Source organism: Mytilus galloprovincialis, chromosome 5, assembly GCF_965363235.1.
Source record: "Mytilus galloprovincialis chromosome 5, xbMytGall1.hap1.1, whole genome shotgun sequence".
Lineage (NCBI taxonomy): Eukaryota > Metazoa > Mollusca > Bivalvia > Mytilida > Mytilidae > Mytilus > Mytilus galloprovincialis.
In genome coordinates, this window is record NC_134842.1 from 79,350,161 (window position 1) to 79,374,458 (window position 24,298).

Below are 24,298 nucleotides of genomic sequence, written 5' to 3' on the forward strand. Positions count from 1 at the left end.
TCATGGTTTTCAATCATATCTGTTTAGCTTTTAATCATATTATTTAAGGGAGTTCGCTTCTCAGTTTCAAAGTAATTAACTTTTCAAAACACTAGTTTATATTGATAAGGATTTAATAAAGGAATCCAAAGAGCAAGAAAAATATATAGGTCACCGTGCTTGTTTTCAAGATATGAGCCATTGAAATTTTGGTGAGAAAATATTCTCTCTTGACTTTTCTTAGCTTTATCATTGACAAGTTAAAGTTCTCAAAAACTGTTAAAAAGTAATTAAAATTTTATAAGACTTTTACAGATGGCTTATCATTGTACATGTTAAAGAATTTAAAAAAGAAAAATGGGGGTCACCGGGCAATTTTTTTCAAGGCATTCAAATGGATAAAACCAGAGGATTCCGAAAATCTGACAAAAAATCCAAAACATGACAAGCCAGCTTCCTTAAAGAAAAAATATTGTTTAATAGTTAGAACTTTAATTGAACCTTATGTCATTTGTAACATCAGTTCTGACTAAATAACAGACAAACAAATAATAAGTTCAAAGTTCACTCACTTGAAAGAATGCCATTAACAAGTAATTGCAAATATGTTAACTTTTCCAGGATTTGATTTATTGGTCAAAATGAAATTGTCTAGTTTGAATTTGGAAAGTTTTGTTGCTGTTGCATCTAAAAAAAAAAGTATTTTTCAGGCATGGCAGATAATTGATTTTGTTTTACTTGACTAGCAAATTCAATACAGTTATTTATATATCATTGAAACATGGTATAAATTCATGGAGAAAGAAGGGACATAGCTATAGTTAAAATCAATGAAAAGTATAGAAGAGGAGGAATGGAGGAAAAATAATAAAAAAAATGAAAAATCTCCTTTATACTAGTTTAACTTAGACTTTCTCTATCTATTAGTCATTTTATCAATGCTAAATTCATTGAAACAGCAAACATATGTAAACTACTAGTCAATATAACCAGCAAATTTTACTCTCAAACTTAAAATCCTGATAAAAACCCTACTAGATAATATGTGATCCTGATAAAAACCATACTAGAAGATATGTGATCCTGATAAAAACCCTACTAGATGATATGTGATCCTGATAAAAACCCTACGAGATGATATGTGATCCTGATAAAAACTCTACTAGATGATATGTGATCCTGATAAAAACCCTACTAGATGATATGTGATCCTGATAAAAACCCTACTAGATGATATGTGATTCTACTGTCTCTTATTATTTCAATGAATAATTGATTGTTAGTTGCTTCACATCCAGTGGCAAATATTTCAGTCATATTCAGGAAGAGAACAAATAAACAATAAATAAATATGTAGGCAGAGGCCTTCCAGATTGAAGTTCAGAGAAATTTCAAGAAGTTGGATATCCAATATTGGTTATGAGACATCATACAAATGACACACCAATCTGAAAGACACCTAGATGATAGCATACAGTCTAATCAAAAGACATGTGTCCATACAGTTTGTCAATGAGTTAATAATGTTCTGCGGGTGCGGGAATGTCTCCCTGCATTGAAGACCTGTTGGTGACCTTCTGCTGTTGTCTGCTCTATGGTCAGGTTGTTGTCTCTTTGGCACATTCCCCATTTCCATTCTCAATTTTATTAACCAACATCAAATGTTGAAAGTAAATAAATCGAGAATGTGTCCAACATAATATTATAAAGGGGCATAACTCTAGAACAGTTAAAGTGGTGACACTCAAATTTAAACTTCAAACTTCTTCAAGTAAAAATACAAAAAGATTTAATATTAGTCACTAACCAGGTTGCTGAGATGGGGCAAGCAAATGAGAATGCTGCAGGTTCTACTTGATGTTAAGTACTAAACCATTTAACTTTGTATTTTTATTAGTGGAATTACACTTATTATTCTCATCAGATTTTGTCTAATGTATAGTCCGTTTCTGTGTGTGTTACCTTTTAATGTTGTGTCGTTGTTTTCCTCTTATAATTAATGCGTTTCCCTCAGTTTTAGTTTGTTACCCCGATTTTGTTTTCTGTCCATAGATTTACGAGTTTTGAACAGCGGTATACTAATCATGCTAATGTTGCCATAATCTATGTGACTTTTCAGACAAGGGCGACGGATTCAACTTAAAAGATATTAATATCATATTGTATTCTAAACAACAAAAAAAGAATTTAAAGTTTACTCTTAACTCAATTTTAAGATCAGCATTTTAATAATATTTATTTTTAATTTAAAATGTAAAATCCAGATGCAAATAGACAGGATAATTATTTGCACATTAGATTGTGTTGACAATACAAATTTTCAATAATGACTTTGATATTAAATACAAAAGCAAAATAACACAGCACTTTAAATACTTGAAATCATAAAAAAAAACTTGATTTAAAATTAATCAAACCATTTTGTTGACTCAGATCAGATATAATTGTAACAACATTTCCATATCAGGATTATAAATTAATAATAGAATTCAATAAACATGACTTGAAGGACAAAAAAAACAAATATGACCTTCAAAGATGTTGGAAAACAAAACACACCTTGACAAATAATTATAACATTACTGAGATTAGTAACTGTTGCAGAAAGTCAACTATTGCATATCAATTTTTAATTAAATCCCGCAGCTTGGCTATTAAATATAGAATAAAACAACCTTGCATAATTAATTTTTTCTCATTTTCTTAATCAAATTCCTATATTTCATTTATAATAATATTTAATTAAACACATTTTTCTTGGTGAAATGTAAAGCTGTGGTCTAATTCAATATTATGGAGCTTTAAGTCACCTCACGTTTTAACCATTTAGATTGTATTTCAAAACACTTTTTAAAGTTAGAACTAGACACAACAATTCAGCAATAATGCAACAGAAACTTTAAATATTTAAAATGCATGCTATATCATGCATATGTAATCAATACTTATAATAAAATTAAGAATTATTTTATTCTCTTATAGATGCATTCATTTCAATATTTAACATACTTTCAAACAAAAATTGTAGCATTAAATAATTAATGGGTAGGTCATGCACATTCTGGACGATAATAAATTCAAATTACAAATGCATATAAATATGCATGCATTGAAAGGTGGGTCAACCAGTATGGAAGTAAGGGGAGGGAGGGTGAGAAAAAGAAAGTGGGAATGATACTATGTTATCTTTAAATAAGGTGGGTCTAGAATAAAACATCAATGTTGAAAATGAATAAATAATGACTTTTAAATGTCCTGAAATTATACTAGAAAAAAATCAAAAGTAGGACTCATTCAATGAAATGTTCTTTGTGATTGAAATGGTAAAATACATTATCTCTTTGAACCCTCAATAGTAGGCTCATTTAGTTATGAAAATTGAGCCCAATTTCCAACCCTATCCAACTCTCCATTTATTTTTGTGGCTGTTGAAATTCGTACCCCAATTACCATCCCATTCCTCAATCATTTTCATTGTATTAATAAACTAAATCAACAATTCTGACAGTTACTTAGATCAAGATTTAAGTATCTAATTTGCCTACATAAACACATTTGCCTTCTTGCAACATTATATAGACCACTGTAATTCTCACTGTCACCATGAAACAACCAAACATAAAAATATGTTTTATCAAAGTTAACACTAAGGAACATGTCACTCAAATAGGAAATCTGAGTAATGGTATCATCTATTTTCTGGAAAGGGTAAATTCATCCTTTATGAACAAAAATAGAACATTCATATACTCTATTTAATTTGACCAGAGTCCTAAAAACTGGTATAATCATCTCCCTTTGGGATGACACAATTATTAACCTTTCCATCATGAGTGACACAATTTACCAACTGAGACATTTTAACAGCTACAGGCTCTTACATCATTGTCAAAGAACTTCTTCTTTAATACAAAAGATCATGCAATATTCCATGGCTTACTTTATTGTTTATGACTAGTTTGATGTTATAAGAAGCCGCCTAATACATTCAGATGTCTATAATAACTATAATTTCACACAAAAATGGAGCAGTAATTTCAGCTTTCTTTTGTTTTATTACTGTAAAGAAGACAATCTTACTATTTCCAAATTAATTTCTGATATCATTTATTTCGTTTAATGTGTTATCATGTCAAATCCTGAATCTTCATATTTTCAGCTCTAGTTTTTTTTTATCATTAAATTAACAGAAATCATGCAGGAACTGTGAGATGAAAATCATCAAACTGACAGACCACAAATAATCTAACTCTTTCTAGGATAGGTGTAAAAAATTCAGCTGCAATTTGATACATTCAACTTTTTTATATGCTTCATGCATTTGTCTTAATGCACCACTAAAATGAATTTCTTTAACAAAAATAATTTTCAAAGTACACAATATGTCATTAAAAGTCACTGTTTTTCTTTTTTTACGAGTTTGTTTATTAACTTATTTTTTTACGAATTTGTTTATTAACTTATTTTTTTACGAGTTTGTTTATTAACCTATTTGCATGATCATTCTTCCTCAACAAGCCTTTTATTAATTTGTTAGATTGTCTTTTTCTATAACAAAAATTAACACATTTAACTGCCTATCCCTATTGATAATTATACTAAAATGACTGAATATCCAAACAAACAAAATTTAAAACTTTCATGTAACAACTAACTCATTTTTATGAATTAATAATTAAAAATGTTTCCTAGTTACATAAATAAAATGAAAAGGACAATAATTCAGGAAAAGTTAATTATTTTAATACTGGGTGCAGTGTACTGTTATTTTACAACCAATGTTTCAAACTTTTCAATAAGTCACAGTCCACACAATTAAATAAAAGTCAGCCAACGTCATGTCAAAAATTATAATCATTTCTAAAAATATTTCTTTCTTTAAACTCAGATAAAGGACAATAACAATTTCAATGATTCTACATATTTGTAGACCTTAATATATTGCTAATGATTAGTTTGCTGTTTACATTTTCTATCTTTAATTGTAACCCCCCCCCCCCCCCCAAAAAAAAAAAAAAAAAATTGGTTAAATTTTAAGAGCAATCAGTCCAAAAAACGGTCAATTAAAAAATTTGAGGGTAAATAGCTCATAATAAAGTCAAATTATCATTCAGTAATGTTTAAAAAAACATAACTTCTTAGCGGAGCCTGACATGTAGGGATGGTCTTCGGTTGTTGTTGGTCATATTCACTTTTGCACCACAGGGCAAGCTGAAAATGAATTTCCTTAACAAAAATAGTTTTCAAATTACACAATATGTCATAAAAAGTCACTATTTTTTTTATTTTTTTTACAAGTTTGTTTATTAACTTATTTGCATGATTATTCTTTTTCAACAATCCTTTTATTAATATGTTAGATTTTCTTTTTCTATGACAACACAAATAACTGCCTATCCCCATTGACAATCATGACAATTATACTAAAAGAAGCAAATAATTCCAAACAAACAAAAACATAGAATGTTCTTGTACACAACTAAGTCATGATTTTTATGAATTAATATTGAAAGTGTTTGATAGTTTCATAAATTAAATGAAAAGAACAATATTTCAGGAAATGTCAATTATTTTTTAATACTCAGGGTGCACTGTGGACATTTAAAACTATTCAATATTATAAAGCACAGTAGATAGATAGTTTATTCTCATAAAACCATGCAAGTACAAAGGTTACAGAGAAGTTAAAAAATGATATACATAAAAATAGAAAATGCATTAAAAATGCATAAAATTCAAAATTTCGGATGTAGACACAATTAAATAAAACTTAGTCTACGTTATAAAAAATTAATTCTACAAAACGTTCTTTATATATTTCTGAAGGTAATAACTCAAGTTTTTTTTTACCAATTTGAATGATTTAACTTCTTTGTAGATCTTATGCATTTGTTATATTGGTGAATATCTTTTTGCAACATAAAAATATTGTTAAAGCTTGTATTTCAAGGCAATAAGTCCTGAAAGAAGTCAATTAACAGTTTCAGACATTAGGACTAATAATTAATGCTTAAACTGTGTGTAAAAAATTGTCATTCAATGGCATTACGACTTTTACAAGGGACCATCTTAAGATTTTGGTGAAAATGGAAAGTTTAAGGTAGATGTTGATAGTCTGATCAATTTAGACCTACAAAAATTCTTTAATAGTTTTTATCAAAGTGTAATCTTACTGGATAGTTAAATATAACAATGCAATTGCGGAGATCTGGAACTTACTTCTGAATTGTACAAATACATTAATGTTAACACAAGAGTGCACACGCTGAAATGTCTCGCCTTTTTAAACTAACAACTTATTTTTATACTGTCAATGACTGTTCTAAATATAAAGCTTATTACAACTATCAATTAAGCTTATCATAATCAGAGAAAATGAGGTCAAGGTCACATAAACCAAACTGGAAATACATGGACACCTTACAATTACTCCATATGTACCAAATATGATTTGAGTTTTGTCAAAGTTTAACATTAAGCTAGGAGCAGCTCACTTGGAAATAAGAAATCTAATATATTATGTTCAGAACAGGGTCAATTCATCCTTCATGAACAAAAAATGGAATATTAATAAACCATATTTAATTTGACCAGAATCCTAAAACTTGTTTAATTATCTCCCTTTGGGATGACACAAATAATAACCTTTACATCATAAGTGACACAATTTTCCAACTGAGACATTTTTACAGCTACAAGCTCTTACATCATTGTCATAGAACTTCTTGTGTAATACAAAAGATCATGCAATATTCCATGGCTTACTTTATTGTTTATGACTAGTTTGATGTAATAAGAAGCCGCCTAATACATTCAGATGTCTATAATAACTATAATTTCACACAAAAACAGAGCAGTAATTTCGTCTTTTTTTATTTTATTACTGTAAAGAAGACAATCTTACTATTTCCAAATTAATTTCTGATATCATTTATTTCCTTTAATGTGTTATCATGTCAGGTTCTGAATCTTCATATTTTCAGATCACGAAATTAACAGAAATCATGCAGGAACTGTGTGATGAAAATCTTAGGGACTACATATAATCTAACTCTTTCTATATGATCTGTAAAAAATTCAGTTGTACTTTGATAGACATTAAACATTTTTATGTACTTCAATCTTTTGTCTAAATGCACCAAAGGGCACGCTTATTTTAATTTCCTTAGGCTTAACAAAAATAATTTTTTAAGCAAACAATACGTCATAAAAAAATCCCTTTTTTCTTTTTACGAGTCTGTTTATTGATTTCTTTTATAAGGAGTTTGTTTATTAATTTCTTTTTTAACAAACTAATGAGTCTAAGTTTATTAATTTCTATTTTTATCAGTTTGTTTATTAACTTATTTACATGATGATTCTTCCTCAACAAGGCTTTTATTAATTTGTTCGATTTTCTTTTTCTATAACAACACAAATAACTGCCTATCCCATTGACAATACTAAAATAACAAAAACAAAAATATAAAACTTTCATGTAAACAAATAATTCTTTTTTCATGAATGAATATTGAAAATGTTTAAAAAGTCCATTAATAAAATGAAAAGAACAATATTTCAGGAAATATCAATTATTTGTTTGAAATTGAGTGCAGTGCATTGTTATATATTTACAACAGACATTTTAACTATGCAATAAGTCATAGTCTACACAAATCAATAAAGATCAGCCTACATTAAAAAATTAACAATAAATCTACAAAATTTTCTTTCTATGATTCAGATTCAGGGAGCAATAACTCAGATAAAAAGTCAGTTAACCATTTCAATGATTTTACTTCTTTGTAGATCTGATCTTGCTAATTAGTGTGCCGTTTACATTTTCTCTCCATTAATTCTTTATACGTGTAGTTTTTAAGAAAATAGCAGGGGTTAAAAACTTTTACTACAGCTCACTATCCCAGGACTTATTGGTAGAAGGTTTTTTCTAGCCCTATTGGAAGAACTGCTAGCCCATGGCTATCAAAACTGACCTGCAAGTCAGCATTTAACTTACAAAACTCAGAGTTTGCTACATAAAACAATGAGATAATGGACTTTTCCTATTAGAATTTACCTTTGAATTCTGTATTTTTATTACACTTTTTCATGAAATTTTAAGGCAAAAAATTCTAAAATATCACACATAAAAATGCAAATATGTGAGCAAAAATGCAATGATATGAAACCAAACCTTGTAAAATGGATGAGGAGATTGTAGGGTATACAAGATACAAAGACAACCTGATAACTAAAACAATGAAACATTTCTGAAATTATTGTTTTCTTTTTTTCATTTGCAGAGATGCTTTGCATGTGTAAAAGTAGATTTTTGGAAATTCTTCATTGGCCACCTTGGACTTGTTTTCCAATTCTGCACAGTAACTTATTAAATTAAGACAGCCTGGTGAATAGACAAAGTTACAGTGCAGATAGGATAGTACTGCAGGAAATTATAAATGGTTGGATTTGATGGAGTCTGAAATGAGGATGTGCAGTGACCTTCACATAAATAAAATACATTAAAAAAAAAATCTTTAAAACAAAAAGACATTTATCATCTTGATAAATATTCTAAATGGTTAATGCACCAATTTCAATTCTGCTGTAATTAAAAAAATAACTTTCTATGGAAAACCATGACAACAAGAATAGCTTGACATCACAAATCAAAAGTGAATGGTTTTTTTTCAAATATTGGTACGTTATGAGGCGCAAATTTGAAATAAGGGATATTGAACGTGTTGAAGTCTATAAACCTGAAATTGGTGTATAAAAAGAGCAGAATAAAAAGAAACTTTTCTATCTAAAGCATATACTTTGTTAGGAATCATTTTGTATATTAAAAGACTAAGAAAATTTATTACAAGATACTATGACTAACATTTATGAAAGGAAATATATTATACATAAGAAAGCTTACATCTGAAATGTTCAGTACCATGCAAAAAAGGGGGGATAAGTCGGAGTTTCTCTTACATGAATCAGGGGCTGAGCCTGAGGTTCTAGAATGTCATAAGGGGGCATTATTCCATGAATTAATGGCAAGTGAAGTACGGAGAAAAATTTGTTTGAACTATTTGTTTGCTTACAACGAAATATTTTCCAATCAAAAGGGGTACAGTTCATATACCAATTACACTCTCCCTGAATCCACCACTTCAAATATTTCTTAGTCAACAAGTGAGGACAGATTAAATCAACACCATTTGCATATAAGACATAAGATGAGTAAGACTTTAGCGCATTTTCCCAAAGATTTCTGGTTCTCCAAATCTAAATCTTATACAAAATTTAAAGAAACATAACTTCAACAATATTTCAATTATGAAAGGTGAACACAGCTCAAGAAATTCCACACAAACACCAAAGTGCAATAACACATGTGTCAAACCAATGTTCAAACAAATGAAAGGGATAAACACTTTTTACACTGCATTTAAATATATATACCATTGAAAACTATAAATTTGATTCAAGTTAATTATAACTAAAACATTTAAGCATTACACTTTAAGCCACTGCTGTTCTTATTTAGGGCGAGAAACCACTTCATTGTACATTTTAACAATCTATCCAAGAAATGCAAGTAACCTTTTTATTCTGAATTCTAAAAATACACAAGTGGAGGCCAAATTTTACATAAAAAAGTAATACATGTAATAACTGAGCATTTTCTGAAATTAGGAGTAAAGGGTTGATAATGAAAATAATGCAAGGATTATATTGAAAGCAATCACTCAGGAGAAAAACACATGTGTTGTAATACCTATTGTAGATTTCATTCTTGTCCAGGTGCTACATGATCAACTGCTTCTAAATAAAATTAAACATATAATAATACACTGTGTTCAAAGGGAAGTAACTCACAAAGATTTTTTAAATACTTCTGTTGTTGTCACCTTACCCACCTTGAGACTTGTGCCACCTAACAGCATCATAATTCAACCACTTTGTGATAATTTTTTATCATGTCATATTTCAAAAGAATTGTGGAAATGTATGAATTTGAATTGTGTCACTTAACTTAAAACTTAAAAGAATTTACCACTAGTATCAAAATCAACCAAGATCTGTTGTTTTAAGTATTTTTAAAATGCCATTGTTTCAAACATTTTTACAGTAAATACACCCTCTTTCAAAATCAGCCATTTTTTTAATTAACTTCTACATGATTATTAGAGAATTTTATTTAAAGGGGCACTAGATGTCAAATTCATGGTCACCGATTTGACTCAAATTCTCATATTTGATTTATAACAATGCAAAACATTTATCCAAACTTTCAAAAGTCTAAAATAAACAGTTTACAGAGCATTGGGTAGATAATATATAGGTTCGTTTCGTGTGTATTTTAGTCCAGACGCCATCTAATTACCTATCGATTTGACCTCAGATGACTATATAAGCGATGTGAACATAAATAAAGATATGAATAGATTAAACCTACACGTGCAATTGGATTTTTATAGGTCTGTTTGATTTTATTTTATAGATTAAAAATAGATGTTTCTCATAGTTTTTAACCGTATAAGAATGATTTTATGTGCATCGAATTAGTAATCAAATGATTAACCGTAGTTTTACTTTCATTGTTGACATTCTTTTTTCTTTAAATAACCAGTACACGTACAATGCATGCGTTGTCAATCTCTAGCTAGGGGTTAAATTAAAGTTCACATGAATACTGATTTAAAGAGGTCGACTAATTCACTTGCAAGTGAATTACTAATAATCAATATTTCTTAGCGTAATTTGACAAAATTGAACCTTTTTGGCTGCAAAAAGCGAATTGCTATTTCACTATTTCACTTTCATTATTGATTGAACAGAAAAAAATCAAACTTTAGATTTTTTATATCTCGTAGCTAGTGCCCCTTTAAAAATTGAATGCTTCTTTTTGTAACTTTATTGGGGTGTAAATGTGTTGACCCAAGTACATTTTGTGCACAAATGTGCACATGGTCAATGCTTTTACAACCCTATGAAGTTACAAAAAGAAGCATTCAATACTTATAACTACATTTTTTTAGCTAGGATCATGAAAACACAATTAAAGTCAAATTTTTATTTAATTTACCTGTGCACTTTATTAAGGGACCTCGTGTCATCATGAATGACAAGTTTTATTGTGTAATGCAATTGCTTAAGGAACGTGATGTGCAGTTAGCCAATCAGAATAACGTATTCTAATGAAACATACATCTAATGTAATTACTTGAACTTTAAGACGTCAGACAGCAATGTTTTTCTTAGATTTACCAATGCATTACTATAGGTCAAAGGGTACTTAATCTTAATATTGAACAGGAAAATATAATAATGATATAATCTTTTCTAATGTTGAAATTAGACAACTCTTTAGATACTGTTTCAAAACTTTGCAGATTAAAATTTTACAGAGATCGTTAGTTTACATACTTGTGCAATCGAAACTTGCATTATGAGCAAGCTTGTATTGTAAACTGTAACAAATGTATTAAAACGACACATGTAGTACTGTAAATTCAGAAATTATTGCAACGTTTTTATTATTACCAAAAATGTGACAGTTTTATAATCAATTTCAAGTCGCATTTTTTACATTTTATATGAATTAAACAGGATTTTTCTCAATCCTGTATCACAAAAATTAAAATTGCATTTTCGTCTTAAATGACAAAATCACAAAAAGTATAAAATGCATGCAATAATTTTTGAATTTACAGAAGCTGCTACTCATCAACATTCCCCCAAAAAATTTGAATTTGGAAGGTATTTCAACAGTACTTATAACCAATGTGATGAAAAACCTTGAGTTAATAATCTAGTACATGTAGTATGTGCTAAGAAATCCACAAAACCTTTAAAAGACGAAATAAACATATAAAGTTGTGATTAATATAAACCAAACCATCAAACAATGTGCATTGTATCACATAAACCTGAATATCATATGGTTATCCAACCACAGACTTCTTAACAGAAATGGGTAAAAGCTTCACATTTTACATATCACACAATCTTAGATTAGAAAAGTATTCCCTTTTTTCATAAATTTGAACTTTCATAGCATAAAATAAACTTAATATATCCAACTTTATTGCAACCTTAACTATAGCCTTATTTTATGTTGCATGTCATTTTACTATAATTTTTTAAGTAGCTCAAAATCCTTTTAAATACTGCAAACATGGATATTTATATGGCTTGTTATTTTTGCAACATACATGTGACAAACTATGAAACTCAGATATGTATGGAGATTGAGAAATTCTGGTAAAAGGCTAAGAACTAAAATCAGGAGGGTTACCATGGTTACATTTAAATATTTTTGGGATGAAATTGAAACAGTCTGATGTAAATGTCTGTTTTAGGTATATTTCAACAATCTTTCATCAGAATGTCATATCAACATCTAAGTCCTTGACTCCTTCTATTTGAATAACATAAATCTTAAAAAATAATTGAGAAGAATCTGTTTTTGGTTTTGTTCAAAGACAGCAAAACCTTGCAACTAAGGGATATAAAATACTGCTTCCAGCATGGTATATTGGGATTAACCCTTTCCTTCATTGACACTTTTTTTTGCATACTTGATTCGCATAGGATTTTTCAATAAAATGCTAAAAATATGCTTTAAAGTATAAGTAAATTGCGAAAAAACAAATATTTCATCAAATAAATTCAAGTCAGATATTGGACACAAATTTTATTAAGTCTGAAGCAGACACTTTGTAGTCAAAGTGTTTCAACTGAGGTACTACACAGGCGTCAAAAGGCGTCATTATGGAGTAAAGGGGTGGCGTCAAAAGGCGTCACTATGGAGGAAAGGGTTAAGGGATATCAAATACTGCGTCTGTCATGAAAACCTTGAAACACAGGTTGCACACTGAATATAAGTCTGTTTTGAACCAAAGGTCATACAGTTCATTTGCAATAAAATCCTGTAACCATAGATCATACAGTGATTGTGGCTTGAAAACTTGTGGGAACAGGTGGGTAAACATTGCATCTGACATTTAACCTTTAACCACAAAAGCTTTAACATTGTATTCTGCAGGAAAGTTGAACCAAAGTTGACATGAAAAGTCTGTAGGTTGTTTTGCAGGGTACCACAAAGGTGATTAAATGATCAGTAGTAAAATGAACCTTCCACAAATGTGTAAAAACACCAAGCAGGTCAAACTTACCGTCATCATAGCAAGAATCACCTATACCTAAAACATGTCAACAATATGTGTCAACAGCATTGGCCAATAACACACATTATTTCTTTAATAAACTTGTCATATTTGCTTTTCATAAACTTTTGTTATAAATTAGGTAATTAGTTTTATTGTTAGAACTGTTTATAATTTTTGATGTCAGGCCTTTCATAGCTGACCATAAGGTACATGTTTTTTATTATTATTGACATATACTTTATTTGAACTTTGATGGATATTTGTATCATTGGCAATCCTACCACATCTCCTTTTTCTATATGAACTATAAAATGATTAATTTTCTTTTGAATTCATTTAACTAGTCATTTCCCAAAAAATATTTTAATCAGAATTTAAGGTGGTACCCAACACCTTGACTAAAATTAATTTGGCTTGTTTAATTTTCATAAAATTTTGACAAAATATTAACTTTGACCCTTTGACAAAAATATAAAAATTTCATAAAAATTTGAACCAACCAATTTATCAGAAAAATTACACTGGTTATATAGCAGTTTGACAAACACTAATTTTGATCTTTGAGAAGCTTAATATTCCCTTAACAAACCAACGTAATTAAAACATTTAGCTGACTTTACAGAGTTATCTCCCTGTAGTGTTAGGTACCACCTTAATTACATTGATTGATTGTTGGTGTTTTAACGCCACATTTAAGTGCCACTTTTAGGTTATTTTGTGGCGGTCAGTTTTTATTGTTGGAGGAAGTCAGCAATGCCCTGAGAAAACCATGACCTTTCGATAGGAAAACTGATAATCCTAGTCATTTTAATAGATTGGAGTCGAGTGCACCAGCACGAGCGTGGTTTAAATACACAACCTGAGTGTTGACTGGCTAGTGATTTCAGTAGTAAAACTACTTAGACCACTTGGCTACTGAGGCTCAAGAAATTAGTTAGATAAAATAAAAACTTGTAGTCAACATTAGAGAAAAAAGAACACTTATACCCATGCTGTTATTTTATTGAGAATGGTTTTTATTTGCATTACAACAATTCTACTTACTTCTTAATCTCTGTCTTTTTTCATCTGCTGCTTTCTTCCATTCTGGTTCTGTACTCTTCTTTGTCTCATGAGCTGAAACTAAAAGATCAGAATAAACATCAACAGAAACATTCTTTTTTTATTTTTAAGGTGGTACCTAACACTACAGGGAGATAACTCTGTAAAATCAGCTAAACGTTTTAATAACGTTGTGTTGTTAAAGGAATGTTAAAGCTTCTCAATGATCAAAATTAGTGTTTGTCAAACTGCTATATAACCAGTGTAATTTTTCTGACAAAACGGTTGGTTCAAATATTTTGAAATTTTTATATTTTTGTCAAAGGGTCAAAGTAAATATGAAAATCAAAGGAGCCAAATAAATTTTAGTGAAGGTGTTGGGTACCACCTTAATGTGTTGTTGTGTATGAAAAAAAAATTACGATTTACAAAATTCTGAATGAAGTAGATATTCTCTCAATATGATATCTGATTATACATGTGTTTTACTGTTAATTCAAAAATGTATCGATTGTTTTAAAAACATTTTGTAGACTTCAGATCGATTGTAAAAATTTATCATTTTGATATGTGAAATTTATCAATGACCTTAGCTTACAAATGCCAATGGTTACTTTGCAATATTGTTTTATGATGCTGGATAAGCCAATCTAGTCAACACATTTTACATATGCAGTGTTATACAAGAAATATTTGTTCAAGCAAAATATATATAACAGGCTACAATAAGCGGAAAAATGTATTTACATACTAATTTGACCACAGTTTTTATATCTGAAGCCTAAGTTAAAAACTGCTTGTTTCTCTTGGTCAGCAGATCATTATAGCCACATAATAATAATCATTCAATTTGTTCATTTTTCATTAAAACAGCAAAAACCAAATTAGAATGCAACCATACAGTGTATTCATTTTTATTTCAAATGTTTAATTATACAAGAAGATTTAAATGAATACAGCCAATTGTCTCCCTTTGACCAGCTGTTCACACATAAGTAATATTGTCTCCTGAAAGCGATCATACATATACTATACCTTTTGCAGGAGTTTGTCTCATTTTCATCTGTCCTAATTCTACTTTCCAGGGAGGTAACCCTTTGTCACCTGCTGGCTCAGCTTTCATTGGCTAAAATTTTAAAGAATATGAATATTCATTAATCTTACAGATTTTTTTTTTAGAAAAAGTAGTACTGTTCCACTGAATAATCTTTTAATGCAGGAATTTTATAGCTAAAAATACTCTGCAATTTTTTTTAGTTCTTCATTTTTTTATCATACTCTACTTAGGGCAGTTTCAAATAAATATGAAAAAATCTTTGAAAGTTTCAGACAATAAAAATGCATGTTTTTTTGTGAAAAGACTTTCAACTGCAATAACACAGATGTTTTTACTTATTTGCCCCACAATCCAACAAATTGTAAATTAATGTGTCTTTTTCTAAAACATGGTGAAATGTTGTCTCATTGGCAATCCAGCTCCTTATTTTATAACATTATTTTTTTCAGTAAGGTTTTTTTAGCCTTAGAGAGAGCTTTCTACATGTTTGTTGTTGTTGATCATATTTGTTTTTTGTTTATTGTTTATTACATAAATAAGGACTCTCATTTTCTTGTTTGATCTGTTTTACATTTCTCATTTCAGAGCTTTTTATAGCTTGTGAGTGGTATGGGTTTTGCTCAATCTTAAAGCCTGTAAGATCTAGATGACCTATAGTTGCTTAGTTCTACATCATTTGGTCACTGGTGGATATTTGTCTCATTGACAATACCACATCTTCTTATTTTTATACTGATATGATTAGTGTAATGAACGTATGGTTTCAGCTCTCTAATTAGATATAGGAAGATGTGGTATCAGTGCCAATGAGACAACTCTCCATCCAAGTCACAATTTATAAAAGTAAACCATTATAGGTCAAGGTACGGTCTTCAACACAGAGCAAAGGCTCATACTAAAGCATGGTGAAAAACATTGTACAACTATTTGAGAGTGTTATCCATGCATAACGTTAAGTAACAAACTAGCCCAGTAGTTTTTTGTCATTCTTGTTCCAAACAAAGGTCATGATGTGATTTCAGGGTCTATTTTCCAACAAACTCAACTTTATTCAAGTAAAACAGCTTTAAATTGTTCCCCTTATTCAAATAACATAAAGCTTACAGTTGGTGCTCCATCCCCATCTTTTTGTCGTCTTCGTTTTTCTGCCAGTTCTCTCTTCCATTGTGGGACCTCTGATGAATCTTTAGTAGGAGTAACAAATGCCAGATTGGGTGTAGAGGGAGACTTCCCTTTGGTATCTGTTGTCTTCAGCCAACTAGGTACATACTGGTCTCTTCCTAAAGTTCAAAATACTTTTAAATAACTTTGAAAAAATAAGCGATTTTGCAGTTATATAATTGGAATAAAATAAAATAATCTATATCATGTATATACCCAGGGGTCGAAATTAGCGCTGGTCCAGTGGTCCGAGACCAGTAGAATTTTGGTCGGACCAGTAGACTTTGTCAGGTGGTGGTCCGGTGGACCAGTGGAAAATTGCACCGCAATCTCAATCTATTTATCAAAAAAAATACCTGCGAAATAAATTACACAGTACTGGGGGTTATTATTTATATATATATATCATTTTGTCGAATGAACGTCATTTTTTTAGGACCAGTAGATATGGAGCCGGACCAGTAGACTTTTTGTCCACTGGTCCGGCTGGCCAGTACACAATAAAGCTTAAATTCGACCCCTGTATATACCGTTATCAATTAGTAATAACTTATAATAGACTAGAGAAATATTTTCAAAAAGATATCAGTTTCTTGAAGTACTTAAATACCATCTAATTTTTTAGTCTTGATTTATTGAGTTTGTGCTACATTTTTTCTTACACATTGAACATTTAAGCTAAGAAAGATAACTCCATTTTACAGATGATAAATGTTTGCAAGTCAATGGCAATAATTATAAGTAACCAATTCAGATTCAGTCTAATCATGCTAGTAACCATAATAATATGTATATTTTTTTCCCTTTCAATAAACTCATCATAGATACCAGATTCAAAGGACAACTATAGAAGAAGGTAGCTATCCTACCTAAACATTCTTTTTAGTCCATTCACATGATTCAGGTTTTAATTCAGCTTAGTATTTATATATATATTTCCCCGCTTACACAATATTTGTTGTCAATGCCCATGGAAAAAGATGTTGAATTCTCTGAGAAAATATTTGTGTTGAAATGTGCATAGCAAATAATACAAAACCTTTGTACGTGAACGAAAAATTCCAGGTATCAATGTGTTTGTTGAAATTTGTTACTCTCATTCTATTCCTATTTTTCTCTAATTACCTGTGGTCTTTTTAGTTTTTATTTCATCATCATCATGTTCTGAGCTTGCTGACGTCAGTCTTGTCCGTGATGGTGTGTGATGACCATTAATACCATTCTCTGGTTTGGTCTCCTGTAGAGGTATGGAAGATTTCCTTGGAGTACTTTCTGATAAATCAAAACTATCGACATTCTTATTTTCTGAAACACATGAAAACATTGTTATATATAGTGAGATGTCAGTTGCTCTCATCACAAAAAAATATTAGTATATATTACTATGAAAATGTTTACCACTGTTTTCTTATATTTTTACTACAGATTTTGGCAAAATTAAATTCAATAATCACTGACTGAACATGCTGAAGAGACATTATTATGCGTTTACTTTTCTACATTGGCTAGAGGTATAGGGGAGGGTTGAGATCTCATAAACATGTTTAACCCCGCCCTATTTTTGCGCCTGTTCCAAGTCAGGAGCCTCTGGCCTTTGTTAGTCTTGTATTATTTTAATTTTAGTTTCTTGTGTACAATTTGGAAATTAGTATGGCATTCATTATCACTGAACTAGTATATATTTGTTCAGGGGCCAGCTGAAGGACGCCTCCCGGTGGGGGAATTTCTCGCTACATTGAAGACCTTCTGCTGTTGTTTTTTCTATGATCGGGTTGATGTCTCTTTGACACATTCCCCATTTCCATTCTCAGTTTTATCAATTGTCCAAATGAACATCTGGTGCAGTAAAATGTAAACTGTTTGTGTTATTAAAAAGTAAACAGGAAACACCAAACACATTGAACAACCACCATCACCATGACCAACAGACTGCTTTGAACATGTTAAGGCAGAACAACACAGTACAACAATGCCTGGACACATTTACATTAAAACAGACCACACCAATCATTAACACCAGACTCCTTAGACAAAATAAAGACCAAAAAACGAAACATTGCATGAAAAGAGGGACAGTAAACACAAAGTAATCCAGTTAAAAACCTCTGAATATCCACAATGAACGCTCAGTAATAGAACATATAATTGTTAATTTTGGTAGCCTCCATATTTTTGGCCTTTTTGTTCTTAAATCTTTCTGTGGCAGTTAATTTAGCAGATTTTTAAAAACTTGAAACATGTCCAGGTTAAACTGCACGGCTAATGACAGTTTAAAATCTGTTTAAATATGTAAATAATGATCAGTGATGTCATAAACATGATAAATAAATGACAAACAAAGAACAGGATGCCCTAAAAGACAAAAGTCAAAAGGAACATATCAATGGTGAACTATAACAGACATTCAATATTCAGTCAGGGGACTTATTGAAATAAGTGATTTTTTAAAAATCACTTATTTGAGTATCAAATTCGAGGTTTTGTCACAAATTGGGATTTTGTAGTTTTTTCAAAATTTTAAACACATAGGTTTAAATAACATCTTTTAATTAGTAATATTAAAAAATATGAACTTTTTGCTTCTTTTAAGTAGCAAGGTTTATGCCTTTGATGCTATCATTTACCTGAAAATTCTATTTTAGTTGAAAAAATGCTATAATAATGGCTTTACATAATGAACTGATACTTTCTTAAAAGATTTTTCACAGCAGTGGGAGTATTTTTCCTGTGAAGTTCAAGGTTTCATCTTTCAGATTATGTAATAAAATTCTACTGTTCGCGATAACAATTTCACTGTTCGGGGGTGTTGAAATTTGTGGGGGTTACCGTTATTAAAAGAATGATACTTAAAGAAGTGATTTTTGGGAAGGAAATTGAGGTCTGATACTTAAACAAGTGATTTTTATGTCATTATCCTAGATTCAGTACAAGGTCATCACCTGAAATGACCTGGTCATCCTAGACAACACAGATGTTGGTTCTGATAAGTTTAGAAACATAATTAGTCCCTGGATCATTAGTATTCTATATTTAAAGCTACACTAATATTAAATCACTTCTTCTAGTGATTATTTTGTACTACTTAAATAGGTGATTATTAAAGAAAGACAACTCTAACTTCCAACCTTTATGGAAATAATGTTACTTGAATCAGTGATTTAGAAAATCACTTGTTTAAGTAAGTCCCCTGACTGATATTAGTTAGTCATGGTATTCCAAAAATATTTAAAGAGCTGCCATCACCAATTACCAATAAGAACCATTGGTTCAAGAGCTTCCATGCGATGGTCAACCCGGAAAATTCTGATAGGAAATGATAGACATGATCATGATGATAGAGGCTTTGGAAAATGGTATCAATCTGGAAGATACTAGAATTCCATATATGAATGTGCTACTTGGATGTTGCTACACAAAAATGGAAAGTTTACAATGAGAAAATGAATTCAACTTTTCTCATCAAAACATTTGGTTCTCATCTTATTCAAGTTATAAGCGCAAGTCACAATCTGACAATATGAAGCAAACTTGTCATAATCCATTCCTTTATGTAAAATCAGAGAGTTTATTTGACCAATATTATCGTCAGGAAGTACTGATTATCCCATAATACAATGTAATAGGTCTACAAACGTAAGTGTGTAACATTCATGGTTGATTTATAAGCTGTATTGAGTTCATATGTTTTGGTCAAATGTTAAATATTTTAAAGTATTCCAAATTCTTGGCAAAGTTAATCTATAATAATAATACCTTTAGAATCATGCCTTTTCCTTGTATCAGATGTTAACCAACTGGGTTTGTCTGAATCTTTATCCCCAGAGGAATCAATGGATCCTCCTCGAGTGGATTTTAGTTTGGTGTCCTGTAGCCATGATGGCTTTTCATGATCACTTCTGACACTTTCTGACCTTTGAACACTTGATTCCTTTTTCGAGGGAGTATTGCGTAGAGAAGGAACATCAAACCGATGTTTTGAATGAGAATCTTTATTTGTAGAATCATCCATGTCTTGTTGTAACGACCTAGCTGATTTTAATTTGGGTTTTTCAAATATACCAGTTGGAGGTTTTTCTGATTCCACAGTGTCTGTTTCAGATTTAACCCGAGGGGTGCGTCTCAACATGGGAACATCAAAAGTTTTTGTTTCTGGACTTTTAGGTGGCTCTCTTCTTTTAGGTAGAGGAGTACTCCTTAAAGTAGGGATCTGAAAAGTCCCCTCTTCTTTTTCCTGATTGTCAGTCTCCCTTTCTTTCTGAACACTTTTAAGCTGGGGCACATTGAATTTGTTGTCAATCTCAGTGGGAGATTTTAATTCTAATTCCATTTTTGGCACATTTTTTAATTCTGGCACATCAATTTGAGGCTTTTCTTTATAGACATTTCTTAATGTCTCTGTTGGTTTAGGAACGTTCCGTAACTGAGGCTTTTCAAAATACATTCCAATGTCTATATCATCTGTACTACTCTCTCCCATGTGATCCCCCAAAGTTAATTTCATATCTGATTCATCACCATGAAGATTTCGTAACGTCTTAGTGGGAGGATTGTCTACCTTTTTTAACGTAGGAGTTTGAAAAATATGTCTAGAATCGTCTGAAATTCTACTTTCAGTTTCATCTTCTTCTCCTGTTTTACCGTGAATAAAACGTAAACTTTCTGTCGGAGCATCATCAACTTTTCGTAACTTTGGGGTTTGAAAGACATGTTTTGTATCCATATCATCATTTTGTTCGAAAGCTCTACTTTTCGTTGGTGATTTTTCCACTTGTTTTAGAGCAGGCATATCAAACATTTTTGAATCATCACTTTCTTCCCGTTCTCTAACTGGTTGTGAAACTGGTTTCAATTTTGGTTTTTCAAACTGGTGTGTAGGTTCTACGTGAGATTTCATTGCTTCCTTATCCGAAGTTTTCCTAAGTTTTGGACTTGTTATATTAGATTGATTGTCTGATTCGCTAGACCCACGAGATGAGGGAATTGGAAGTTTAACACCAATGTTCCTGAAATCTTTTTTGGCTTCATCTGGTGTCAGGTCGCTATCTGATGGAGTAGAACCTCTAGACTTTCTCTTAGGCAATCCCATTGGCTAAAATATAAAATATACGTTATATATCTGAAATATATATGGACATAAAACATATTAAAGCCCACTTAAAAAACAAGAGACTCTCAAGAGCCTGAATCGCTCACTTATTTTCAGCCATGGCGGCCATATTTTTTATAGAAAATAAAACACAAATTTTATTCTAGATACCCAAAGGATCATTCAGCTTAAGTTTGGTTGTAATTGGTTTAGCAGTTTCATAGGAGAAGACGTTTGAAATAGATTACACCAGAGGGACGACGATGGTCGATGGTGACGGTCAATGATGACGACAACATCAGACGACGGAGAACGCCAAGTGATGGCTAAATCTCACAATTCCTTTGGAACAGTGAGCTAAAAAGGGCCCACTAGATTTGCTATGAGGTTTCATTTATTGTGACTAAAAATTACTAACATCTACATGATTTGGTCTCTCATTGGCAAGCTACTGCATATTTTTATTTATATATAATTAATTTTGGATGTAACATGTCTTCTGATTGACTGATGTTGTTTAGTTTATCAGCTCATAGACATGATTTAGTCATGTGACCATGACGTCATCAATGTTTTTTCATCGTTTACTCCGGTTTAAAATGGAATTCAGAATTAAATTATAAGAAACAACTGTAATATTTTATCTGTCTATTCCAAATAACAATAGTAATATTAAAAAATGTGGTGCACACTTAAAAATAACCCGCATATTCAGTGTGCAACACATTTTTTATGTTATTTCTTCATACACAGAAAAATATTACAGTCATTCCTTAATTAATGATTCAAACAATGATTTCTTTAAAACTATTGAGCCAGAAAATTTGTGCAAGTCGTGATAGCAAGACATTGTAAGTTTTGTGTATAGGTGTACTGTTTATTTGTTTGAAGAGTTTTGACTGTACTGATGCAAAAATCAAAGGCTTAAAATTGTGTACACATATATATATCAAATGTTTATACCAAGAGTAGATAATGATTATCTTTTGTCTTTACAATAATATTGCACAGTACATACATGATCAATCAAAATTTCTCAAATGACGTGTTTTCCAATAAGAACTTCTAAAATGAGGTATAGACCAGACATCCAGTCAACCTAGTCGGGATATATATCTAGTTAAAGTAACATAGTATTATTTACCATTCCCATGCCAGGCAAGGCCACCATTCCTGCAAGTGGCTTTTTGGCGGGAGGAGATTGTGCATCGCTATCTACGGAAGAACTGCTGTTACGGGAGAAAACATCTTCATCTGTATGACCATTCTGCATAACAGGCTTTGGCTCTGTAAAATAAAATTATTTATGTCCATACGAGTTAAGGTGGTACCTAACACTACAGGGAGATAACTCTGTAAAATCAGCAGAACATTTTAATGGCGTTGTGTTCTTAAGGGAATATTAAGCTTCTCAATGATCAAAATGAGTGTTTGTCAAACTGCTATATAACCAGTGTAATTTTTCTGATTAAACGGTTGGTTCAAATTTTTTGAAATTTTTATATTTTTGTCAAAGGGTCAAAGTAAATACTTTGTCAAAATTTTAAGAAAATTAAACGAGCTAAATTAATTTTTGTTAAAGTGTTAGGTACCACCTTAAGGAAAGGATATTGTTAGTTCATATGTACTTCATATTGCGATTGTTGAGTAATGCACATAAATCGCAAATTGATTATTGCAATTTCAAAAAAGGCTACATTCAAAAAGTGCTTTCAAAATATTAAATGCAAACATTTAAACAAAACCCAGAGTTTTTATTGTTGTTCTGCATTTAATGAGGCCTTGTATGTACGTGTTACAGATTCCAGATGGCCACTAGCACATGTTTGAGTTGATTTCTTTGCTAAAAATTATAAATATTGACAACAAAAACTCTATTGTGGGAATTTTCTTAAGGGGGTTTATTTTTGCTTATTACATGGTTAAAGCTTAAATAAAATTAAATCACTTAATCTAGTGATTTATTTGTACTACTTTCAAAAAAAAAGGTGATTAATAAAAAAAGACCCTTTCTTCCAACTTTTCTGAAAAAATTGTTTCTTGAATCAGTGATTTCTTAATCACTCCTTTAAGTATTTACGCTGACTGACAATTTGTTTTGTGACAACCATTTATTTAAATAAAGGTTTCTCATTTATGAAGACGAAATAGTTTCAAGAATAATTTAACATTGTTTAATATTTACCAGTAGAATCAGAATATCGACTGTTTTCATCAGCGGCTCCCATACTATGTACACTAGTTCTACTAGGTTTACGTCTCTTGGCTAATGATCCTTTCTTTCTCAGGACAGTTTTCTGTTTACCAATGTCAACATCTAAATGAGTATTATCCTGTCAATGATAAGGATTTGTAAATAAAATGTGAACAAATATAAAAAAGAAGATGTGGTATGATTGCCAATGAGACAACTGTCCACAAGGGACCAAAATGACACAGACTTTAACAACTATAAGTCACCATAAAAGCTATCGGCAAATGAAGAAGAATGTTTGTGGTTTAACAATGGATCTTTAATTTGAATTAAGTCCCCTTGGTATCTTCAAACTCTGTTTTTAACATGCATATGGTCCCCTTTAACCATAAACATCTCACAAAAAACGTGTATTAGATGATGCTTCTTCATTAAAAGTGTTAAATTACAATCTAATGATTTCATGTGTATTATTTTAATCTTTTCGTTTTTTTCTTTATGTACTAAATATAGTTAAGTACCTGGACAATAGCATCTAAATCAATGCTCTCTTCTCTCTGTAAACCATTCACAACTACCTGAAAACAAAAAGTTTTATATTAATTATGCTTTTTAATTTATAGACAACATTAGGT

At 30.6% G+C, this 24,298-nt stretch overlaps 1 protein-coding gene across 10 annotated transcripts in view; it reads right to left on the reverse strand.

The window, feature by feature from the left end:
• LOC143076456 (uncharacterized) overlaps nucleotides 1–24,298 on the reverse strand; it is a 56,124-nt gene that overhangs the window by 1,931 nt on the left and 29,895 nt on the right. For 7 of the 10 annotated variants that reach the window (XM_076252241.1, XM_076252242.1, XM_076252245.1 and 4 more), the window contains 9 exons: nucleotides 24,185–24,241; nucleotides 23,655–23,802; nucleotides 22,614–22,756; nucleotides 20,137–21,472; nucleotides 17,509–17,688; nucleotides 16,327–16,502; nucleotides 15,201–15,291; nucleotides 14,169–14,246; nucleotides 13,131–13,157 (listed from right to left, as the gene is read on the reverse strand). In XM_076252241.1, the coding sequence (XP_076108356.1) occupies nucleotides 13,131–13,157; nucleotides 14,169–14,246; nucleotides 15,201–15,291; nucleotides 16,327–16,502; nucleotides 17,509–17,688; nucleotides 20,137–21,472; nucleotides 22,614–22,756; nucleotides 23,655–23,802; nucleotides 24,185–24,241 (2,236 nt within the window). Of the gene's footprint in view, nucleotides 1–9,727; nucleotides 9,775–13,130; nucleotides 13,158–14,168; nucleotides 14,247–15,200; nucleotides 15,292–16,326; nucleotides 16,503–17,508; nucleotides 17,689–20,136; nucleotides 21,473–22,613; nucleotides 22,757–23,654; nucleotides 23,803–24,184; nucleotides 24,242–24,298 lie in introns of all 10 variants that reach the window. The other 3 variants (XM_076252236.1, XM_076252239.1, XM_076252237.1) reach the window with 3 other exon arrangements.